This window comes from Brachyhypopomus gauderio, chromosome 2 (assembly GCF_052324685.1).
Source record: "Brachyhypopomus gauderio isolate BG-103 chromosome 2, BGAUD_0.2, whole genome shotgun sequence".
Lineage (NCBI taxonomy): Eukaryota > Metazoa > Chordata > Actinopteri > Gymnotiformes > Hypopomidae > Brachyhypopomus > Brachyhypopomus gauderio.
Genome location: NC_135212.1, coordinates 10,634,348 through 10,660,269, shown reverse-complemented (window position 1 = coordinate 10,660,269; position 25,922 = coordinate 10,634,348). Strand labels below are relative to the sequence as shown.

Below are 25,922 nucleotides of genomic sequence, written 5' to 3'. Positions count from 1 at the left end.
TAGCAGCTACCGCAGTATTACATTTACGTTTAATAATATCTAAATATTCTGCATACGCAGTCATTAATACTTCAAGCTACAGTGGTGTGAAATACGATGTTCGGCTGATTTTCGCGTTTAAGTCCATGATAAATCCTATTTATCTGCGTTCCATTAAGAATGCCTTTCAGAGGGAGTCACGTGACCAACTGGGAGATGGCTGCTCCTTTTATCTTTTATATTCGACGCTATCCTCTGTAAAACTGATTCGAACACCCTTTAATTGATCTCCTACGGGACCCGAAATGTCTGAAAGTCAGGAGACACGAGACTTTCCGCTCTTTTCGTCTGCCCGGCCGTCCAGAGCAGCAAAGCAGAAAGCTGCTAAGCCAGATACTTCTCAGGCGCCATTGGAATTAGCATCTCAAGAGGATGTGCTGTCTGAAATACGCGCGCTTGGCTCTCGGATGGACGCACGTCTGGACACCATTGACAGCCGCCTCGATGTACTAACTTCTAACCTTTCCACACTAGGTGCAGCTCTTACTGATTTAACGGAAAAGGTTAACTCAAACGAGAAAAGGCTGTCTGAAGCAGAGGACCGTGTGTCAGCAGTAGAGGATCTTACAACTTCTCACGATAGCCGACTAACCGCGTTGGAGAAAAAAACTCACCAACTCCAGTCCAAGGTTGATGACCTGGAGAACCGCAGACGAAGAAAAAACATAAAAATTGTTGGCCTTCTTGATGGCGCTCAAGGTTTCTCATCCCTGACTGTTTTCCTGCGCACAATGCTACCGCGATGGCTGGACCTTTCACCGGAGTTTGCTCCCGAAGTAGAGCGGGCACATAGGTCACTCGCACCAACTCCATCTTCGCATGGTCGTCCTCGCTCTGTTTTGGTCCGCTTCCTTCGATATCCAGACAAGGAGACAGTATTGAGAGCTGCGCAGCAGAAGCGACAGGTGATGCACGAGGGTACGCAGCTCCGATTCTATCAAGATCTCTCTGCTGAAGTTCTCAGAAAGCGGCGCGAGTTCAACGAGCTGAGGCAAGAGCTTTCTACCCGGCAGATGTTCAGGGGATTTGCTTATCCTGCAAAGCTTCGGTGTCTCCATGACGGCAAAATTCGTCTGCTTTCGACGGTTGAGGAGGCAAAGATTTTCCTGAAAACTATCGAGACAGATAAGTAACTGTACTGGGAACCCGGCCAATCTGGTGTTCTTTTCATTTTCTTCTTACAGACCTTACTAGAGGTAAAATTTTCTTGGATCTCTCACTTAAGGTGACAGAAACTGTCCTCCCCGACTTTTTATTTATTAAAAGGAAGCGAGGGAAGAAGAGAGAGGGGGAAGAATGGGGGAAAAGGAAAAAGAGGATCTTATTTTTCCCCCCTCTCTTGGCTCAAGTCGGCGGACAATTCCTTTTTTTCTTTTGAGATCCGAACAAATGTTGTTTTAATATAAAGTAGCGGAGCGATGCTCGCTTGGTTTTTTCTCTATTTCACAGCGAATGTGGAATGTTTTTTTTTTTGTGTGTGTGTGTTTTTCTTAGGGGTTTTTTTTTGCGGCTGTTCCTCCGCAGGCCTAGTGACCTATTCTCATTCTATTTGCCCTGCCGTTTGGGGGCGGGGCTCGGGGCGGGTGGGTTGGTTTGTGTGTGTTGTTCTGTGTGTGTTAAATTTAAATTGGTTGCTCCTAAACTTTCCTACTCAATCTGTACCACGTTCTACACCCATGCAGTCGCAATGTTCTTATTTAGCTCTGTGATTGCATATGAATGATTCTCTTATATACATAACCTGGAATGTAAAAGGTCTAGGGCATGTCGTTAAAAGGAAGAAAACTCTGACTTTTCTTAAAAGGGAGAGAGCATCAGTTGCCATGATCCAGGAAACGCACCTGTCGGATTTTGAGCATTTAAAACTTTAAAGGGATTGGGTGGGACAAGTGTACTTTGCGTCTTGTACTTCTAATCCTAAAAAGCGTGGGGTGGCTATATTGATCAACAAACATCTGCCATTTATTTTTGAAAAACAAATAAGTGATCCTGAAGGTAGATACGTCATGATCTCAGGCCTATTGTATGGACAGCATATTACTATGCTCAATATCTATGCGCCAAATGAAGACTGTCCTAAGTTTATGTCTGATGCAATTTTGTTGTTCAATAATAACCGTAAACACTTAGGTGTTTTGGCCGGGGATTTTAATTGTGTTTTGGATCAAAATTTAGACAGGTCATCTACTCACTCTACCAATTCTAAATCTTCAGTGGTGCTTAATCAGATGTGCACGGAATCTGGATTAATTGATATTTGGAGAGAACTGAAACCCCAAGTCAGGGACTATACTTTTTATTCCAACCCCCATAGTTCATACTCACGAATTGACTATGTATTTGTACCCAATGCTTCAATTTCCCTTGTAATGGGAAGCAAAATTGGTCCAATTGCTCTGTCTGATCATGCTCCAGTATATATGGAAATGAAATTGGACATTCCAAAATCTAACAGCAAGACTTGGAGATTTAATTCTTCTCTACTCACAAGCACAACATTTTGTGACTTCATGCGTCAGCGCATTCGCTATTTTTGGGAGGATAATAAATATTCTCCAGTATCTCCAGCTACTTTATGGGACGCAGCCAAGGCTACAATTAGGGGTGACATTATTTCATACTCCTCTTCAGTAAAAAGAGCTCAGAATCAAGAACGATTGGATTTGGAGACAGAAATTACTCGTCTAGAAAAACTACATAAATCCTGCCCCACCCAGTCTAACTGGGTGGGGTTATGCCAAGCAAGAGCTAAACTAAATTTGAATTATACAAACCATATAAAAAAACTGCTTCTCTTTTCAAAACAGAGATATTTTGAATGGGGCAACAAATCAAGTCGATTACTTGCGCATCAATTAAAGAAGGAACAAAATGAGAGAGCTATTAAATCCCTAAATAACCCCGATGGCACAATCACATATGACCCCTCAGTTATAAACAGTTCCTTTAAAAATTATTATCAATCTCTTTATAAGTCAGAAAATACAGCATCTGAGGTGGATATTTCATCCTTCCTGGATAAGTTAGCTCTCCCTGCTATATCTAATGAGGACAGAGCTAACCTAAATGCCAGGTTCTCTCTGGAAGAGGTCTTCCAAGCACTGCAAGCAATGCCTTCCAACAAATCCCCCGGTCCCGACGGCTTTCCACCTGAATTTTTAAAAACTTTCTGGCCTGAGCTACACCCAATCTTATTACCCGTCTTTCATGACCTTTTTGAACATGGTTCAGTGCCTGAAACGTGGAATATGGCAACAGTGTGTTTAATTTTGAAAAAAGGAAAAGACCCTCGGGACTGTGCATCTTACAGACCAATAAGTTTATTAAATACTGACTGTAAGATATTAGCTAAGGTTCTTGCTCGTAGGCTGGATAAGGTGCTGCCTAAGATAGTCAAACCCGATCAAACTGGCTTTGTGACAATGCGATATGCCTCTGACAATATACGTCGGTTACTAAACATTGTGGACTTTGTTAATACATCTAAACGCCCTGCTCTTATTGTGTCACTTGATGCAGAAAAAGCTTTTGACCGGGTGGAGTGGGCTTTTCTGTTTGCCACACTTGAAAAGTTTAATTTGGGACAGAATTTTATTAATTTGGTCAAACTTTTATATTCTGACCCTCGAGCCACAGTTTTAACTAACGGACAAATGTCACAAGCTATCCACATTAAAAGAGGCACGAGACAAGGTTGCCCTCTCTCACCCTTAATGTTTGCCTTGATGATCGAACCACTGGCTGAGCTGATCAGAAGGGACACCAATATCTTGGGGATCCAAGTTGGAAATGAGGACCACAGAATTTCCTTATATGCCGATGACGTTCTATTGTTTATCTCCAATCCCGCTCAATCACTCCCTGTAATATTGGATAACATTGCTCAATATAGCACACTCTCTGGATACAAAATTAACTTTTCGAAATCCATGGCATTACCATTCAATGTTCAAGCCAGCTCTCCTGCATCTTTGCCTGCTTTTCTGGGGGATGACTTTCCATTTCAATTAACCCACAAGGGTTTTAACTATTTGGGTATTTTCTTAACACCAACTCTTAGCAATCTTTTTTTCTGAAAACTATCTACCCCTGGTACAGAAAATTAAGACTGATCTGGATGTCTGGTGCTCTCTCCCTCTATCTTTTTTTGGCAGGATAAACGCCCTCAAAATGAATGTTCTTCCTCGTTTCCTGTACTTATTCCAATCCCTTCCCTGCTACCTCTCTAGTGCATTCTTTAAAGATTTGAACAGTTGTTTTTCAAAATTTATTTGGAATAATAAGAAGCCTAGACTTAAACTTTCTAATTTAATGAAACTGAAGGAAAAGGGGGGTGCTGGGGTACCAAACATGCAGTTATATTATTGGTCAGCTCAGATTAAGCACATCCTCGGATGGTGTGCTAACAGATCAGAGTCTTTATGGATTAATATGGAGTCTAGGATGTGTTCTCCTCTTCCAGCCCATTTTCTACCATTTATCCATAATCCAGAAAAATTGAAGGGTGTTTCTGCATCCTTTGTCATATCCAATACCCTGTTGACATGGAAAGATGTTAAAAACTATTTTAAAATACCTAAACATCTCTCTCTGTTTTCCCCAATAGCTCATAACCCGGATCTTCCCTACCAATTGCGCAATATAGGTCTCCATAATTGGTTTAACCGGGGAATTACGCAGATCTCTTGTTTATTTTCAGATGGAGTTTTGTTGTCCTTCACAGACATTGTGGAGAAATATAGTTTGCCAAAATCTGATTTTTTCAGATATCTTCAAATCAGACACTTTCTTAAGTCCTCTCAGGACAAACGGCAGCTGCGAGTAGAGCTGACAGAGATAGAAAAATTCTTCACTAAACAATATGAATCTAAGAGGCTGGTCTCGAGGATATATACTGTCCTATCTAATGAGTCCTCATCATCTTTGGTTAGTTTGAAAAATGTTTGGCAGAGTGATTTGGAAGAGGAATTTAACCAGGACATATGGGACTCTATATGTTTGAACTTGTACCCCAAATGTACCTCAATTAGTGTGCATGAGCTTAACTTTAAATTCATGCATAGAATCTATTTGACACCAACACGTTTAAACAAGATATATCCAGAGAGATCTGACTTATGTTTTAAATGTCAGACACAGAGAGGTACACTTATTCATTCGTTTTGGTCCTGCAGCAGAATAGAACCGTTTTGGAGGGACGTGCATTCAGCTTTGGAGAACATTTTTGATATGAAGTTTGCTATGCACCCTTCTCTGTATTTACTACATGCCCAGCTAGGTGATGTTTTTGATTTCCGACGGAGACAGATTTTTATTTTGCTGACTTTTATAGCAAAAAAATGTATTCTGCTGTTGTGGTCCTCGAGGCGAGCCCCGTTTATGACTCTGTGGATCTCACGGCTGATGTCTCTTCTTCCCCTAGAGAAATTGACTTATGACCTTCACCAGAGGTCAGAAAGGTTTTCTCAGATATGGACTCCTGTCTGGACTTACCTGGAAGGTCTTGGCTAGAGCCCGATAGAGACCATGCTCTGTTCTAGATTATATTCGCTGTTCTAGATGTAAATATGTGATTGTTTCAGACTGTGGGTGTGGCTGTGGATGGGATCTGCAACGCTATCATTGTATTTAAAGTTTGTATGCAACCTTGGAAAAAATAAAATAATAAAAAATAAAAAAAAAAGAATGCCTTTCATAGTTACGCGTGAACGCGCTTCTGTCTGGGTCAACCTACTCAGAGTTGAGCGACCCTGATTACTTTAACTCCGATCCGCCGTTTTGGAACCGAAAACTCTGAGTATGTCAGATCGGGGTAAGACAACTCCGAGTTCAGGGTTAAGTTTAGAGTTTGTTAAACCCGCTTCTTGGAATACCCCCCTGATCTATGTAAAATAATGAGTATTTACAAACGTACTTGTTTTTAAATACATAATAAATGGGGTTTTGTTTGTTGCAGGAAACTAAATAATTTTTTAACAGTGTGTTAAATTACATAAATGTAATTAATTATTAAGTTATTTAAAATGTATTATTAATTAAAAAGTTAATTAGTTTCACATTCACTATGTAACATGCCAATGTTCAGAAAGTGACTTGTGCATCATCATTTGATAAATGTGATTAAACTGGTTAGCAGACACTGCAAAGTACCATCAGTGACTCTGTTTCTCAAAGTAATACGTGTGTCAGCATGTTCTTATTCTTATTGATGTTATGTTACTGTATCTTATTGATGTTATGTTACTGTAAAATTGAGGAATACATAAAGCTTAAGGTGTCATTGTAAAGCATTATCAATATTTCTGTTGGAAAATATCTCAAATTTCCATTCAGTTCTGATCTCTGTAATCTCCAGCTGCAGTGTCCTCAGTGGAAGTTAGTTATAGCTGCGTGTCCAGTAAGAGGACAGTGTCCTGTTCCTCTGAGGGAGACCAGCTCCACTTCAGCTGGACTCTCAGTGGAAACAGAATCACACACCAACTGGATGATGGGAACAGGACTCTCCTGCTGGAGAAAGAGCAAGTTGGACAGATCACCTGTCACGTACAGAACCACATCAGCCATGGACAAAGTTCTATTGAGCTGCACCAGTGTCCTGGTACATATCACTTTTTAAAGATTTATATGATAACTGATGTAGCAGTAATGATTTTACTCAAACTGTCCAAAGCGAAACTCAATTACAAAATATAGCCGCAAGCGGCGATTGGCGGGTTCACACACGAATAGGCACTTTGGCCTCAATAGGCAAAAGGAAGCCCAAAAGGTCCTTTGGAAGCTGTTTGGGTTTGGCCAGTGTGTACTCTACAGATAGTGTGTGATGACATCTGCTTGTGTCAGAAAGGGAGACACAGAAATAGCACATCTGGCTAGTGCTGCATCTATGTGTATGTATAGTATATGTCAGTCATGCCAGTGATGTCAGTCCAGTCATATCAGTCCAGTCATGTCAGTCATGCCAATCATGTCAGTCCAGTCATGTTAGTCATAAGTCATGTCAGTCAAATCATTCCCGTCATGCCAGTTATGTCAGTCATATCAGTCATGTTACTTTTGTTCGTCATGCCAGTGATGTCATTCCAGTCATATCAGTTATGTCAGTCATGGCAGTCATGTAATGCCAAGCTTTGCAGACTACATTCATACTTTGAATACACGGGCAGTCATGGTAGGCGTGCTAGGTGTGAAAGGAGTGAATTAACAAAGCATAGTCTCTGGCTCCCTCAATCTCTCTCTGTCGGTAATATACAGGCCCAATCATGTATAGACACATGCAGGCCTTCCTATACTGTTCTTAGGGCACAGAGATGGGAGGGGGAATGTGGGTGAGAGTGTGAGAGAGACTGAGAGTGTGTGAGTTTCAGCCTGCGTGCGAAGGAGAAGGTGACAGAGGGACTTTAACATTGTATATAATATTGCACTGTAGAGCCATACGATAACCGATTTAGATGAAACTTGACAAATTTGTTCAGGATGGGACTCTGAATGGGCTTGTGCATTTTGGTCAGAATTGGATAAAATATGAAAGAGCTTCAATAATATGAATATTATATGTATCGATGCTGTACATTAAAAAATATTTAGCAGGTATAAGTGTCCTAAAATCCAAAATCTTTGGATTGTTTTTTGATTTCACACTCTGTAGAGTATTATAAGACTTTGCTTGACATGATAGTATGAAAATCCTAGGAGCAGTATGAAAAGTGATGATTTCAAACTATTATTAACTGTAAATAAACTGTGCATTTCTTAATAGGACATGTAATGGGAAAGTTGTTTGCACTACTGCAAGGATTCAAAAAGTCCAATTGGATGTTCCCAAGTGAAATTATGTAGGGGATATACTTGCTTTTTTTGCAATCGCGCCCCCCAGTGGCCAATCGACACCCAGCTGGAGTATGTCATAGGGGGCAGCACTTGCCCACACCCAAGAGGTTTCGTGCAGATTGACCAATGGTAAGCCTGTCAAACACGTGCCGATCACTGATTGGCCGATTACATCAGCCATTTTGGAAGTACGGCATGTCTACTTTAGGATCTGGTTCTCAGAGGCCCATAGATGATGTCTGTCAAGTTTCATGTGGATCGGCCAATCTGTGTGCATGGGGCAAATTGTTGCATGTTATAGCGCCCCCTAGCAGGTGAGGTATGGCAACCTCTGCGAGCTGCCCCAGACCCTCAGGGGGAAGCTGTCTGTGAAGTGTCATCTCATTGCATGCAAGTTTTCTTCAGTTAGAGTTCCATAAGTGCAAAATTTACAATTGAGTTTACGCCCCTCATTTAATTGGCTTATACTGACTAGGTAGTGAAGAAATTAGCATTTTTGTTGGATACATTTTAAAATTCAGACTCTTCTGAACGTTTTGATACCACATATGTGCACGTATGTGAAAAATCCAGGGACTAGTTCGCGCTCAAAGATGTGTGATTTTGCACATTATGCAAATTAACTCGAAATCTAAGTGGGCGGAGCTTGATGGTTGTATATTAAAAGTCCTATTGAATTTAGTCAAGGAATGTATAGGAACTGGAATTTTGGTTCTAGGACCTACGGTGTGGGAGATATGGACCAAAAGTCAACATGGTCTGCTATAGCGCCACCATCAGGCCAATTTGGTCCCTGTATGGGAATCTGGTCCTTGGAGTTAACTGAACCTTTTTGCCAAGTTTGGGGTTTCTAGGCATTACGGTCTAGGCTGCACAATACCTTTTAGGTAAAAAAATGGGACAAAGAATAATAATAAGAAGAAAGAAAAAAAATCCTAACAATTACAATAGATATCAATAAATATCTGAAAAGAAGCCACAGTTTCACCACTCCACACTGTAACGTGGTGGTATCTAAGAGCTAGAACATGGACACCTATGTAAAGGAGCGTGGGTATCACTATTGGTGCTTCCCCTTTAACTCAGGTTGCCACCTGAACACAGAGTGGACGTGTTCTGTCAAAACTAAACACTAAGGTGAACCACGAAGGGTGAGACCACGTAGTGAGAACCAAGAGGGGGAAATGGATATATTATATCTAGAATATAAGAACGATACACAAAATGGACACAGAGTTTGCTAACATAAAAATAGAACAATACCATAACATAATAATGACTAAAGTACTATGAAGACTATATGAAAACAGAGACTTATCTAAACTACACACATAGAAACAAAGAAAATAACCACACACAAGACTCTACTGAAATTATCAAACACTAGACAGGGAATATGACACAACGATACGAAACAAAACCTAATTGAAATGCTAGACGGGAGAAGGCAAGAGAAATGGTAGAACCGTATGAAATATAAGTACAAACCATGAGACACATGACTCAGGGTACTAAAGTGTAAGTATTCCAACTGAGAACAAACTAGATTAACAAACAGAAAACTGACTATACTAAGGAATGGCAAAACATAACCAAGAAGCAAAACCTTGAAACAGCCATTAACTCAACAACCAAAACAAGTAACACAGACACTAAATACAAAGTTTAATGAAGGCAAACATGAAACAGCTGTAATCAGGGAATAGGGGCGTGGCTAGAAGAACCAAGGAGAGAACCAAAATAAAGACTGGCAAAACATACAGAGGAGGGGTTACATGAACTCGTGAACATGATAGACAGGTGAGGGCGGAGCTAGTCGTGACACACACTGTTGTATGTCACACAATCAAATGTCTTATTCTATAAGAATAACAAGTGTCCTGCTGACGTCTTGGAGATCTACTTCCCTGCAAAATTTCACTCCAGCACACCAGACTCTAATGTTGGTATTAGTGTTAAAGGTGTTAGTTGTGAGTTGTTCATACATTCTGCAGGGTGGTGGATCTTCAGATCATGTTGTTTACTTAATGGACATATTGAGGAGTGAATTCTAGTGATACTCCATGGATTTTCCAGGAATTCCAGGATTCCACTGCAATTCCAGGGACTTCAACTGCAGCTCCCACAAAAGCGGTGAATGTGACATCATCTGGTTATGGTACAAGTCTAACTGATTAAAATCCCCTCACCCTGTTCAGAATTGCACCTCAGGCCCTCTTTTCCTATTTACACACCTGAGTAAATGAATAGTTCAGTAGATGGCATAGCATAAAATAGATCTAAATCCAATAGATGTCGTGCTTCTGTTAAAGTGCTAGAGATGTTTGGTTCACTCACACCTGATTCCTCATTTCAGGTAAATAAAATCTACAGCTACTGTTTCTCCAGATTTAGTTACTTGATTTCCCTTAAAAGCACATTACAAAGCTCGTCATCACCATATTAAAACCATTATTCTGTGTATTTCAATATCATATCAATCTTATTGATTTAGTCCAGCGTTTCTCAAAGTGTGGGGCGCAGGTGGGTATTGCAGGTGGGGCGCAAGCAATTGGAAGAAATGAACCTTTTTAAGCCTGTCATTTTAATGCCTGTTCGTTTTGCATAAGCCCCGGGTGTTTAAAATGTCTGCGGAACAGTGTGAACCAGGGCTTGATTCGGCCCTTTAATGAATTTGTATTCATTGTATTTGTATTGAATTCGGCCCCCCCGGTCAACAAATTACGTTCACCACAATCCCCCCCCCCCCCCCACCCCCCATTTGTATTTTATTACCATTTTGTTTGGGTGATATGGGACAGGTGGGGCATGGAATTTCCCCTTCTTCTGAGGTGGGGAATGATAGAAAAAGTTTGAGAACCACTGAGGAATACAGTGTAATATTTAGGTGTTGTGCCACATCATAACTCCTCTTTTTGTTCATCTCTCTCTCCTCTCAGACTTTTCCTTGGTGTTTCTGTGTGTGTGGGTTTTGGAGATCATCACCCTGCTGTCACTGTTAGGAGGTTTTCACATCTACATCAAAAGCAAACATAGAGCAGTGAAAGGTTAAGAACATATTGTACCTCTCTATAGTAATAAACCCAAACAAATACATTAATCATCCAATAGTTTAAGAATTTTTATATAATTATTTTCAGGACACACATAACAATTCATATTGTCACGTTTCTTAATGCCTAAACATTAATGTCATAATAACAATCAGCAAAATACTGGGTTTGATTATATGGTTATTAGTACCTTTTATTATAAATTATGCAAATAACTCTAATCAAGTAATTTTAATGCATAAAAGATCATTCATGAGTGCTGATATATAGTATCAATGTTCCCCCTTAGGTTAGTTTGAAACCCTATTACAGTTATACACCGATTAGCAATTACGCCAGAGGACTTTGAAGCCTCGGGCTGTTGTAGTGGATATAAAACTGGCTAACCAGTTTCTTAATGTTACAAATAGCTTATCTAATACGAGAATAAAAATCACTAACAACTCGGGTAATGTTAAATAAACACTTGTTTTCCGTGCAGTGGGTGGGAACAAACCATGATGAAATAGTCTTCATCTCTAACTTCAGTGTCTCATCAATCATCCTTATGAGGACAGATTTAAGTTAGAATGCTACCTACTTAAACCACTGCCTATGGGTGTATTGCCTGTGGCATCTGGGAGTGATGAGGCAGACGCATGTGTTGAGAAGAGTGAGGTGTCATGAAGGACAATCCAAAATCAGGGTCATATAAACAGGCCAAAGTCAAATCTGTCAGTGAGGGATTTTATTTTTAATAAAAATACATATTTATTATTCTACAAAGACTAAACCAAACATAGGCAGACGTACAGACATGAACCACAAGGCTGAAACACAAAACAATGACCAGTACAGTCTACACAGAAACCAGGGTTTAAATACAGGACAAACCAAAGAAAACTAAGTACAAACACCTCATAATTCTATTGATGGGCGGGGTTACAAACATGAAGGAGGGAATGGACAAACACTGAAACCAGACTAAGAGGACAGAGGCGGAGCCAGACATGACACTGGGGCTGTGTAATCAATGCCTATTTAGGCAACTCACTAGATTGTAGGACAGACCCTAAACCCATTTACCTTCAATGTTTGGAGTGTATATGGCAAATTCTTTAATAACGAATATTTACAAACGTACTTGTTTTTAAATACATAATAAATGGGGTTTTGTTTGTTGCAGGAAACAAAATAATTTTTTAAACAGTGTATTAATTAAATTACATTATTTTATTAATTATTAATTAATAGGTTATTTAAAATGTAATATTAATTAAAAAGTTAATTAGATTCACATTCACTATGTAACATGCCAATGTTCAGAAAGTGACCTGTGCATCATAATTTGATAAATGTGATTAAACTGGTTAGCAGACACTGCAAAGACTCTGCTTTTTAAAGTAATACGTGTGTCAGCATGTTGTGAGATCTCATTGATGTTATGCTACCATGTGATGTTGAACATGTGATCTTTCCATTGTAATGCTCTTAGGTGAAGAACAGCAGATGTCAGAGGTTCTGCACACCAGTGTGGATCAAGACGTGTAGAAGAACTCCATCTGAAGAGTGTCATGGCAACCATGAGACTCCCCAGGTCAAACAGCGGCAAAGAAGCACAAACGAAATTACACACACATTTACAGAACTGCTTAGCGTCGATGTTCAGCTCATAGAGTTTTGAGTTTTGCTGTCTGCACTAACTGTTTTGAGAAATCCACTTGATGGGATGCAAATGTAAACCATGATGTGAGAAATGTACCAAATCAACTGAGAAACACTGTAAAGACCCCACACACCCTCAGCATGGACTGTTCACACTTTTGCTCTCAGGCCGGAGGTACAGAAGTGCAAAATGCAAAACCACTAGATTAACGAACTCTTTCTTGCCCACTGCTGTCAGACTCTTAAATATACCGCAGAAATAAGATTAATTACTTATGATTGCTTGCCACTGTGACCTCACTATAGCCCGTGTTCACCTCACTGCAGCAGACGTTTGCAAATACACTATTGCACATCTACAGTCATGTTCCTGCCTGTATATAACATCTTTACCATTCATTGCTGTAATTATTTTACATATTCCTGTAAGATTAAGAGTTATTAAACCAGTGAGCTCATGATAGAATGGAGGGATGGATAAAAGGAGAGAAACAGTGACAATAATTGTGAACTTCAGTTTGGTGCTTGTATTTGTCAGTAATTCCTCATCTGGCCACCAGAGGTCCACCTCTCTGAAGAACCGAGACATCTCCATGGTTACAAACTCACCTGCTCTGTATTATTCATCTAGTCAGAATATTTAAACCCACTAAACCAGCCCTTCAGTGTGGAGTTTTGGTACTCTTTGTAGCCAGTGGCCAAAGCTGCCCTGGCTCTTTTAGCATATCCTGTATGTTTGTATCTTGGACTGTGTTTTTGACTTTTTTTATTGCAAAGTCTCTTGTGCTTCTGCTCTAGTTTGATCTGCTTTTGCCTGGTTTGACATTGTTTTGTGCCGTGTTGTATAAAGTATTAGAGACTCTTACTTGAGTAAAAGTACAAGTACTCTATTAAAAAATTGACTTGAGTAGAAGTTGAAGTGTTTTGTTTTTTTAAAAACTACTTAAGTAGAACTACAGAAGGATTCAGCATTTTTTGTACTTAAGTATTGCAAGCAGTTTATTCTAAAATGTATTACTCAAGTACTGAAAGTAAAAATTACAAGTATTGTGTTTTGAATTAATTAAAGACAGCCATCAAAGTTTGATTATCAATTGATCACTTACAAATCAAAATATGTCAAAGACCACAAATACAAGTGTTCTGTATTCTTGTACTTAAACTGGGCTTAACACTTCGTACAAAAAAAACAGATAACCTATGTCCTGCTACGTCGTAGGTTTGACACAGAAGTATAAGTTCGTATAAGTATAAGTTTAGCTGAGAAAACTGTTACGGTGATGGCTCCGGACCCTTCCCTGTGGGCGTGCCGCTACGTTGTCTGCGTGTCGTTATGTCCATGTATGTACTTCCGTGGGTGTGGGTTGTCAGTGAGCGTGTTCATAGTCGCACCTGTGCCTTGTCTCGAGATCACGAGGGTCTGTGTTCATCACTTATTTAATGTGTGTTCGCACATATATAAAAAAAGATATAATAATAACAATTAAAAAAAGTAAATATGTATATTAAAAAAATAGTGCTGTCAATTCCAGGTGCCGCGATTAAAAGTCCTCACCAGGATTTTGCTCTGGCTTCCTGGATTGTGTTGATTCCACTAATTTTACCTGGATTGCTAATTAGAAGATCTAGTAAGTTTGAGCAAAATCCTGGTGAGGACTTTTAATCACGGCACCTGGAATTGACAGCACTAAAAAAAAAACAAAACAAAAACAACCAGCTCAAATGACCACTGCAAAGTAGAGCAGAAAGTGTACCCAAGACATACAGCACAAATGACTGTAATGTATATGTATGTATGAATGTGTGTTTATGTGCAACACAAAAGTGCAACATAGGATAAATGTACAGAATGTACTTGCCAGCGAGGGTAGAAAGCTGCGACAACTTCCCCCCAGAGGCCAGAGGTAAGCAGAGAAAGACCCGGGAATCCCACCCGCCCACGGCCCCTCCAGGAGCTGTGGAGTCCCAGGGCAGCACTTCCCAGTGACCCCTGCGTGCCCGCCCCAGCAGGCGGGAAAGGGAGACCCTGGACAGCACCCCCCCAGCCAAGGAGTGCAGGTCCAGGGGAACCAGAGGAAACAGAGCCCCCCCACCATGGGCCAGTAGCAAAGCCCCAGCGCCACGTGCCCCCGGGAATCACCCACCACCCGGCAGGGCCCCCTTCCCGCCAAGGAGTCCCGAGCTGCCCCGGACCACAACCGCCCAGGGGAGCGGGCCAACCGCCCCCACGCCGGAGCACCAATCCAGGCCCCGGAATCCCAAGGCGCCCCCCTCTGGAGTAGAGCAGTAATCACAGGGGAGCAGCCGGGAGAGGACCGGGCACAATAAGCCCCAGACCCAGAACCAGCCGTCCCCACACATACACTCATACATTCACCCCCATATATACCCCCCTACATACCTGCACACTACCCCTTATATTCACCCTTGCCATGTATACACCTACACCCATCCTTATGCACATACGTATACACACATACACCCCAATATATACACACGTCCTCATATCCCCCCACCCAACACGTCATCTTCCTATACACACAGAGACAAGGACAAAAACACACGTTCATCCAAACTAACAAACCCTCCGTGGGGGGGGGGGGGGGCAAATGGCTGGACCAGCAAGGATCGGCAGCAGCCCCAGGACGCCCCCAGCCCAGCGCTAGCAACCCACCCCCGCCCCAGCAGGGAGCAGGAAACGGGTGAAGGAAGGCCTTCCCACCCCTCCACCCCCAGTGCTGTGTAGGTGTTGGTGTATATGCATGTATGGTAGTGTGTGATACTATGGTGCAGTTAAAATTGAGGGGACAGGTGCTACGACAAACGTGGGCAAGGGCCCGGGCCACCGGACGTAGCGCCTTTATGTCAAACGTCGCCTTCATGGCACACTGAGCAACTGAAAGTGACACTTTAGCAGCATCACAAGCAGTGTGAAGTCGTTCACAAAACTCCCCCCCCCTAGTAATTGCAAGTGTGTGTGTGTGTGTGTGTGTGTGTGTGTGTGTGTATGTATGTGTGGGGGGTGGGTGGGTGGAAATGCGTAGGTCCAGAGGAAATGGTCCTCTGGAAGAGGAGAGTCTGCTTGCTAGCAGGCTCATTAGGCACCAAGCCTCGCTGCCCCCCCAGCTCGAGGCAGGGAGTGGCCAACCCCGGGAGACTGGGGGGGACATCCCACCCCGTCAGCATATCCAATCCCGGCCCCCACCACCCCCACCGCCGAGAGTAGGCATCCACATACACCTAAACACATACTCTCACACACGTATACCCCCACACACGTTCATACCATATATACATCTCCACACACATTCATCCCATATGTACACCCACACACATTCATCCCATATATACATCTCCACACACATTCATCCCATATGTACACCCACACACATTCATACCATATATACATCTCCACACACATATACACCCGCACACCTTGTGCCATGTGCACATCTCACCCATGCCGGCACCCACCACCATACCTATCGCACAATGATCATACAACAATAGACATCAACAGGGTGAAGATGTGCTGGTCTGAGTCCAGAACCCAGCGCCCCCGGCCCACCCCAGATACCCCCAATAGCCACCCCCCTAAGGGCCAGCCAGCCACCTGCTGTACTGCTGTACTGCTTTGTATTGTATAAGTTGTAAGTTGGGGTTTTTACTTATTTTGAAAATATTTATACATATATCTGTCCAAAAGTGTTGATCGGGATTAATAGAGAGATCTTGTTCCCATTTGGCTATCGCAAGGGAGATTGAGTCATCAAATTTTAACAATAATTTATATAGTTTTGATAATAATTTAGGAGTACATAGATTTAAAAATTCAGTTACCCATACTGATATTTCTAGATTCAGTTGATTGCAGTTGAATCTCTGTTGAATGATTGAGTGGGGACCGAGTTAGTTTTAGAAATTCCCACCAGGCTGTCAGTGAAGTTTTTATATTAAGGCTTTTAAAACAGTCTTGATGCTTAATATTGGAGCTAATGTAAGGTAGGTCTGAGAGTTTTATTTTCCCACAGAATGCTTGTTCTAGGTCCAACCATGGGCTGTCTAGTAAGTCATATTTGATCCATTTTAAAATGTACTGTAATCTATTGGCTAAGAAATAATTATAAAAATTTGGTAGTTCTAAGCCACCATTGAGTTTTGGCTTTTGCAAGGTTTTCAGACTTATTCTTGGTGGCTTGTTTTTCCACAGGAATTTTGAGATGTTTGAGTCTAAGGGTTTAAACCAAGCAGCAGAGGGTTTATTTGGGATTAGTGAGAATAAATAGTTGACTTTTGGTAGAACCATCATTTTAATGGTAGCAATTTTCCCCATGAGTGATATAGGTAAAGCGTTCCAACGTGTGAGATCATCTTCTATTGTTTTTAACAGAGGGATATGATTTAACTGCACTAAGTCTGAAAGTTTAGTGTAGATATGTATGCCTAAGTATCTAATATTACCTGATTGTAGTGGAGTGGTGGTCGTATTCTGAAAACTACAATTTATAGGTAAGACTGTTGACTTACCCCAGTTGATGGAATATTCTGATATAGAAGAGAAGCTGTCTATAAGTTTGATTATATTCGGAAGAGAAGCTTGTGTGTTCTGTAGGAAAAGTAATACATCATCTGCGTAAAGACTTATCTTATGGTTTGTGGTTCCTGTGTTAATTCCTGTAATATTTGCATTTTGTCGAATTGCTGCTGCTAATGGCTCAATGAAGAGAATGAAAAGTGAGGGTGATAGTGGGCAGCCCTGCCTGGTGCCCCTCTGCAGAGTGAAGCTTTGTGAAGTGATATCGTTTGTCCTAACTCGTCCATTAGGAGAGCTATGTAAGGTTTTGATCCAGTTTATGAAGGATGAGCCAAATCCAAATTTGTGTAGAACTGCTAATAAATATTTTCAGTTTAACCGGTCAAATGCTTTTTCTGCATCTAAAGATACAATGGTAGACTCTAATTTGTTAAACGTGCAGTAATCTATTATGTTTATTAGTCTGCATGTATTGTAGGCTGATTGTCTACCCTTGATAAAACCTGTTTGGTCTGGATGTATTATAAGTGGGGTGATTTTCTCTAATCTTCTGGCAAGTGTTTTGCAAATAATTTTAAGATCTACATTTATGAGTGAGATGGGGCGATAGCTGGAAGGAAGTGTAGGGTCTTTGCCTGGCTTAAGAAGTACACTAATGTTAGCAGAATTCATGTCTGGGGACAGTACGTTATCATTTTGAATATGATTTACCATTCTAAAAAAGGTTGGTTCTAGCACAGACCATAATTCTTTGTAGAATTCTATCGGAAATCCGTCTGGTCCTGGAGCTTTGTTATTTGGTAGCTGCTGTAGGGCTTCATGTAATTCGGGCAGACCAAGTGGTGAATCCAGTGCAACAACTTGTTCGTTTTTCAGTTTTGGGAGATTTATATTATTAATAAATTCTTCAATAGCTGAATCATCCGTCGAATTCTAAAGCTGGAAACATACTTGCTGTTAACTACGCGTTCGCGTACGCATCATGGCTGCTTCGCGTATCCTGCGTCGGTTTGGCGCGTAGGTCTTGCACGTCCTCCAAAAGTTTTGCTTGCATCGTTAAAATACCGAAGCCCTTTCTACGTTCTGCCCTCTAGTGGACGCCTCCAGTTTCACGCGTTGCACATAGGCTAGTATGTTCTCAGTAACGTTCACAACGCAGCCGGTTGTGTACGCGAACGCATGGGCAAACAGCAAGTATGTTGGTGGGACATTAAATGATTTTTTTTTGCCGGGACCGAATATTAAAAAGAAGGAAAACCGAGACAAACCGGGACAGCGACGTGAAAACCGGGACAGTCCCGGGCATGCTAGCTTGATTTACAGGCTAACCAAATTAGCTGTTTAAAGTCCTAAACAGGTATTCATTGAAATCATACATGACTATTATAGACAATGACAGACGGTATCAAATGAGTAATTATGACTATGACACGACCTAGCCTACCCAATTGGTATCATTGGACCTATCTTAGACCTACCGTTCGACAAGCAATATTTAAATGAAATTTGTATGAAGTAATGAAATGCAGTTTGGTATCTAATCAAGTGCAACACGTGCAGATTGTATAGAATGCAGTATTTAGAGATAAAATGCAGTTATTTACAGCTAGTGTAAGTAAAGATGGTTAATAGATATGTGCAGAGTAGATAAATTACCTAGGGAAATGCATGTGTGTGTAATGTAGTTATGGCAGTACAATGCACAGGGCAAAGAAAAATATATGGTATAAATAAATGTGATAAATACAGATTGAATCATACAGATAATATACAGATTATCCTATACCACTGTAGATATGGCTATACAGAGGAACACTGTACAGATTTTGTGTGGATGGTAAGGTATGGTCTTTGGGAAGAGTTCAATAAGGTGACCGCTGTGGGAAAGAAGTGGTATCTGAACCTACTTGTGTTAGTCTGCAAACTGTGAAAATGGTAGAGCCTGGGGGAGGAGCAGAAAAGAGTATGGCCCGATGACAATAGTCTGAGAATCTTACATGCCTGGTGCAGGCATCTCTTCTTGTGGACCTCCTGTGATTGCCTGTCAGCAATTCCCTCTCAGCTTCATACTCTTAAGTTTCACACTGTCAGTTCTCAAAAATTAAATGTTGATCATGGGTCAATACTCATTTAAACCTTAAAGCAATCAAAAAGTAATCCAAAAGTAATTAGTTACATTACTTTTCAAAAGTACATTCATTCACATACATTTTCAAAAGTTACACTACAATTACATTTTAAACAAGGTAACTTGTAACTGTAACGAATTACTTTTTTAAAGTAACTTACCCAACACTGCTCCTGACATTACGTTTTTGTAGCTGCGCGGTATTATTTGTACATTTATTTGTAAACGTAATACAAGCGAACTGTACAGTCAGACAGCTATTTGTTGTGAAACGAAATACAAGCATTTTAAAGTAGGCTACGCTAGTCAAAATTCCAGCACTTGCAACACAAAGCAACATTAAAGTTCGTCAGGTAAATGTTCCTTCCCCTGTTTTGAGGGGTGTTTTTTTATACTACAACATATCGTTACGGGAGGACACTGCAAAGATGTCCTGTAAAATGTCTTGTAAAATGTACTCGCGCTCTCACAGGGTCGCGCGCAGCGTGCGGAGTCGAGCGCTACGGTCAGACGCAAAAGTAGAATTGAGACAAGAAGAAAGCAAAATATATATATTTACTAGGGAAAATATAAATAGTAACGCACAGTTACTTGGATAAGTAACTTTAATCTGATTACTACACTGGAAATAGTAAGTAAATACTCCAGTAAAATACAGATACAGCATTTTAGTACTTAAGTACAGTAGTGAAGTAGTTCTACTTTGTTACTATACAACTCTGGTTTTGTGTTCTGGACTGTCCTTTGCCTCACCTCTACATTTAAATATTTTTTACCTGCATATGGACCCATTGTGTCTATGAGTCTGATTCATTACAGGAGTCAACTGTTGATTTCCTCTAAGTTTCACCTATTCTTCACATTGGCAGGTAGCCAGAGGATGTAACCGGAGTCATCTTGGTCATATATTTTGGTCATGTGTCATAATGGCTCTGAGGCCCATGGCTGTTGTGACATGAGTGAACATCAGTGGATCAGTGGGAGTGTAATCTGGAGTGATAGCAAGGCGGAAATGAGCTGAGAAGAGTGATATTTATTAGAATCAGAATCATTGTAACAGTCAAGGGTCAGTTTACCAGTGGCAAGACATGCAGGGTACATGATGAATAGAAATGCAGGTGAACACAACTCAGTAGAGCTCAGAAGAATTACACTGATGACATACAACAGAGGCTAGTGTGCACACCAACAGTACAGAACACCTTATGTACATTCCATACAATGACCAGCAATGAAGACCTCAAAACATGGGGTATATATACACAAGGTTAACTGGGAGCTAAATGACACAGGTGAGTACAATTAACCATGGGCACAGAACTAGACAACGAGCATGACTATAGAATCCAAAACAACAAAGCATGGAAAATGTAAACAAGGACATGACTGACAGCAGGGGGAGTGGCCTAATGTGACAGAGACCACACCTGGGCATGCTGGCATGATACTATAAGTAACTATAAGTATGATTTCCTAGAAGTCAGTGGACACCTTTTTTAACCTCACTGTGTGGACAGGTCTGTCAGTGTACAATCAGAACCTTCTCATGGCTGGTGTGGATCTCTGTTCAACACCTTGTGCAGTGTAATAATTCCTTCCAGGTGTGAAATTGACTGGGTCACTCAGTAACCTGTTAATCACGTAGCACATCTGGGCTCAGTCACTTTGGCATTCAAGAGTCTTCAACCAGACAGTGGGCAGACAACACAAAGGACTAAAAGGCCTCAACATCAGCTGCTTTCATAGAAGGGGAGTTGGAAATGACATTTAGATATCGAACTAAGTAAAGTGAATTCTGATTCAGATGTGATTCTGAGTCTGTGTGAGGCTGTGTATAGTGCCTTTCGATGTATCTAACTGTGTTGCTAGTTGTCTATGCTTTATTGTAACAATATAGTAATTAAATACTTTAACTGATCGATCAATTTATTAGAGATACTGTTACGTCCCTTGTCTAGGTAAAGGCCGCATGAATGTATGTATATGATCTGTACAAATATGGATAATGGAAGATATGCAAACAAAGGCATCGAGGACCACTTTATCTGATTACTAATTAAGTTTACTGGCAATCGTCAGGAGTGGCAAGGCCAAAATAACAAACAACCCCCCATAGAAAAATAATATAACTAATCCTACAACATAAGAAGTACAATCCTTACCAACACTGATAGCAAACAAACACAAACCCACTAAACAAGGCACCACTCCCTACACACAGTGTCTAAGCACAAATTTACAACTTCTCCCACAGGGCTCACACAAGACTAACAGTGTTCATACAAAAGAGAGACAACACATATAAAGACACAAAGTTATACAAATCCATGTGAGCTAGCACACGATATATCAAAACAGGACCATACAACAGTCTCACACACAAAGCCTCTCAGTCTCTTTCAATCTCTCTCTTGTCTTGGGATCGTCATCCTCTGAGGCCTAAGTGGAGGGGCGGAGCCAGAGTGAGGTGGTAGCCAAGTCCAGGCCTGGAGGATAAGGAGGTGGGTCTGTCAGTATGGGATGTAACAGCACTCATGTGGACAGGATTGCTTCTCGCAGTTCCTCAAATTACTTGTTAGTACTGATATGCTCTGAAAAGCTGGTTCTACCTGTTTCCAGAGGTGCTCTGTAGGATTAAGAAATGAATGAATGTTCAATTTATATAGCGCCTTTCAGGATACTCCAGGCGCTTTACAATTGTTAACACAGGTACAAGTCACAGACAACCAATCACAGGCCAAGACAACTCACTGTCATGATCCTGGAACCAACACAGGACTATTATACAGGACTATTGACTCTGGTGGCATGATGCATTGTCCTGCTGATTGTGTCTCTCTGCCATGGAGTAAACAGCTGCCATGAAGTGATGAACTTGGTTAGCCACAATGCTTAGGTGGTGCCTTGTTCAGAGTCGCTCAGATCACATTTTTCAATTTTTCATGGATTCACAGCAGAATTTATCCACTTTTATGCTGCATTCAGTGGTGATGCAGGAACAACCCTCAGAACTCACTAGTGTCAACAGATGAGTCAGCACTGCCATGTTATGGTTCCTTTTGTGGGTACCACACATGGTTTATGGGTTGTAAGTGCTACAACAGTGGCCAAAACTACAGTTGCATTTTCAGCATTTAGCAGTCAGTCACTGTTCATAGGTATATTTGCCCATGGTTTACAGACAAAGAAATAACAAAATACATATAATAACTTCGAGAGTAAAGCCACGCCAAAACAACAAACATAATTCCAACTAACTCCTCCCACCTTTTAACTTATTTACCCAAAAAAAAGAAAAACACAACTGAGACTTACCCCCTACTAACATATATCACAATACAAGTGAAAAGAAAAACCTTTATTATGTATTACTATCACAAACCCCCAGCAAGCAGACAATACTTCGGATCACAAAAATAGCTGTGTACAAAATAATGACAGTCAAATATATTTAAGTCTCTCTTGCCATATGCCCACCCTCTGCCTCCTCTCTCATCTCCTGGAGGTCTACACGGAAACATCATAGTACACAGCTCAGACACAACCACCACCATATCCTCTACCCAAAGGAAGGGTTGGCCTGGCCGAGCATCCACCTCTAGTTTGAAAGGACAGGTAAAATCAGGAGAAGCCAACACTGGTGCACTATATAAGAGACCTTTCAGACTTTCAAAAGCCTTCTGACAATCACTAGTCCACTTATACTCAACCCGTTTCCTCAACAGATTAGTCAGGGGAGAGACCACCACAGAAAAGATTTTACAAAAGTACCCACCCATGCCCAATAATCTACATAGCTCTTGTCTAGTTCGTATTCAGCACGGCATACTGAAAAACAGCTTGAATTTTATCTGCCGGAGTAAGGACTTTTTTCCAACCTCCCTTACTAAAGCATAGCTAGTTGCTTTTCCAAAGTCCCGCTTGACAAAGGTTAGGGTCAAAGATGTATGCTATAAATGAACAAACACGTTTGTAAAACGTGTACATGCTCAACCCACGAGGATGTAAAAATCACTACGTCATCAAGATAGGCAGCACAACTTGGTACAGACCGAAGCTCCCAACTCATCAGGTGCTGAAATGTTGTTGGAGTGTTTCACATACCAAATGCCACAACGGAATATTGCAACATGACGCATCAGGCGTCACAAATCTCCGAAACACGGTCGGTTAAAGGCACCTGCCAGTAGCCTTTCAACAAATCTAACTTGGTCTCATAATTGGCAGAACCAACAGTATCCACACAATCCTCAATTCTGGGTAATGGATAGGAGTCAGACAGGTATTACAACAGCGTTCACGTTCCTGTAATTGAATAGAACTAGGACTAGAACTAGAAATAGAACTAGAACTAGACCTAGGACTAGAACTAGAAATAGAACTAGAACTAGAACTAGACCTAGGACTAGAACTAGAACGTGCCAGACAATGTCTTACCAAATACACCACCTCCACACACATATAAGCGCGTTTAACAGGACTAATTTTGATAGTAGTTTTGTTTAATAGGACTACTATCGCGCACATTAATGTGTTTTAACACATTAGTCTGTAAACAGTCTTGCATATTCCATACACGAGGACTTTAAATCAGCACTGGCATCCTCTGGCAAACGTTGCAGGATAGATTACAGCTGATGCAACAACTCTGTATTGTGTAGATGAGCAGACAAAAGAGAGATTGAAGGTGGTGTTAATCCAACGTTTTCACACTCGTTGATGTTAGAAAATTCTGGTACTATCGTAACCAGAGCAGGCTTCAAACTGTAGGTGACTCAGCACTCTTGGCTCAGACACATACGGCTTTAACACGTTAATGTGACACACACGGTGCTTATGCATACGGGCAGGAGTAGATATCACATAATTAACATCACTCAACTTCTAGTCACCTCATACGTGATTATGTGAGCGCAAAGCAGAACCAGCCATGGGCAACAAAACCAACCAGGTCTAAATTCACGACGTAGCGCCTTTATGTCAAACGTCGCCTTCATGGCACACCATGCAACTGAAAGTGACACTTTAGCAGCATCACAAGCAGTGTGAAGTCGTTCACAAAACTCCCCCCCCCCTAGTAATTGCAAGTGTGTGTGTGTATGTGTGTGTGTGTGTGTGTGTGTGTGTGTACAATAAGGCCACAGCTGGTGTTTCAGTTAGTATTATCAAATTGCTCTACAGTAATTTAACACAGATTCAATCTCTCACTAAGCTAGTCATGCACAAAGATGTACGACTAGTGCAGAATAAACAGTTATGAAGTTCAGTGCAGATGATGCTCAGATGCACATGGGTGCCTGAGAAACAGATGAATTAGAGAGTATAGTTATACAGGCTGATGGCTGCAGTGAGCAGTATCTTGTGAAAGTGCTGCTTCCTGCAGCAAGACTGGAGCTGTGTGCTGCTGGGTTTACACCTCTGAATCTGTAGTGGGTCAGAGGTTCTTCTGACCCTGTAGTGTTATACAGTCCAGGGCCCACAGGGCACCTCAACAAGCATCAAGGAGGCATCGTCCGGCCACACCAGTGCACCCCTGAGTGGCACACAGGACCAGTGCACGTCCTTCAGCAGGAACCCAGTGCCTGCACCCCAGTGGCTCCTAGAGTTGGTGCATGCACCTCAGCTGCCCCTGACACTGGTGCACAATTGACAGCAACGCTGTTGGTGGGGGGGGGGGGGGGGGGTCCTTTCACTGTCTGCACCATTGCTCGCATTTGTTTGAGCCCAGTCCCTGCAACATGCGTGTCTTTGTGTGTGTATCGTTTGTTGTGAAACACACATTGTGTGTGTGTGTGTGTGTGTGTGTGTATGTATATATATATATATATATATATATATATATATACTGCTAAAAAAATAAAGGGAACACTAAAATAACACCTCCTCAATGACTCAATGACAAATTGAGACAAAACTGTTTCAACTTCAGTGGAAATTCCTCAAGACATGTTAAAATGAGGCTCAGTAGTGTGTGTTGCCTCCACGTGCCTGTATGACCTCCCTACAACGCCTGGCCATGCTCCTGATGAGGCTACAGATGTTCTCCGGAGGAATCTCCTCCCAGACCTGGATTAAAGCATCAGTCAACTCCTGGACAGTCTGTGGTGCAATGTGGTGTTGGTGGATGATGTCCCAGATGTGCTCGATTCAGGTCTGGGGAACGGACAGGCCAGTCCATAGCATCAATGTCTTTATCCTGCAGGAACTGCTGACACACTTCAGCCACATGAGGCCTAGCATTATCATGCATCAGAAGGAACCCAGGGCCCAGTGCACCAGCATATGGTCTCACAATGTGTCTGAGGACCTCACCCTGGTACCTAATGCCAGTCAGGGTACTTCTGCCTAGCACATGGAGGTCTGTGCGGCCCTCCTAAGAAATGACTCCCCACACCATTACTGACCCAAACCAGTCATGTTGGAGGATGTTGCAGGCAACAGAACGTTCTCCACGGCGTCTCCAGACTCTGTCACGTCTCCAGACTCTGTTACGTCTCCAGACTCTGTTACGTCTCCAGACTCAGTCATGTGCTCAGTGTGACCCTGCGCTCATCTGTGAAGAGTACAGGGCGCCAATGGCGAATCTGCCAATCTTTGTGTTCTCTGGCAAATGCCAGTCGCCCTGCACGGTGTTGGGCTGTAAGCATAAGTCCCACTTGTTTATGTCGGGCCCTTATACCACCCTCATGACAGTTTG

General features: G+C 41.6%; 1 protein-coding gene across 1 annotated transcript in view; it reads left to right on the top strand.

Annotated features, from left to right (window-relative positions):
- Nucleotides 1–13,392, top strand: part of LOC143487681 (uncharacterized) — a 29,986-nt gene extending 16,594 nt beyond the window's left edge. The window contains exons 10-12 of the mRNA XM_076986749.1: nucleotides 6,395–6,637; nucleotides 10,806–10,913; nucleotides 12,394–13,392. Of these exons, the coding sequence (XP_076842864.1) occupies nucleotides 6,395–6,637; nucleotides 10,806–10,913; nucleotides 12,394–12,449 (407 nt within the window). The 3' untranslated portion in view covers nucleotides 12,450–13,392. The remainder of the gene's footprint in view (nucleotides 1–6,394; nucleotides 6,638–10,805; nucleotides 10,914–12,393) is intronic.
- Nucleotides 13,393–25,922: the final 12,530 nt, after the last annotated feature.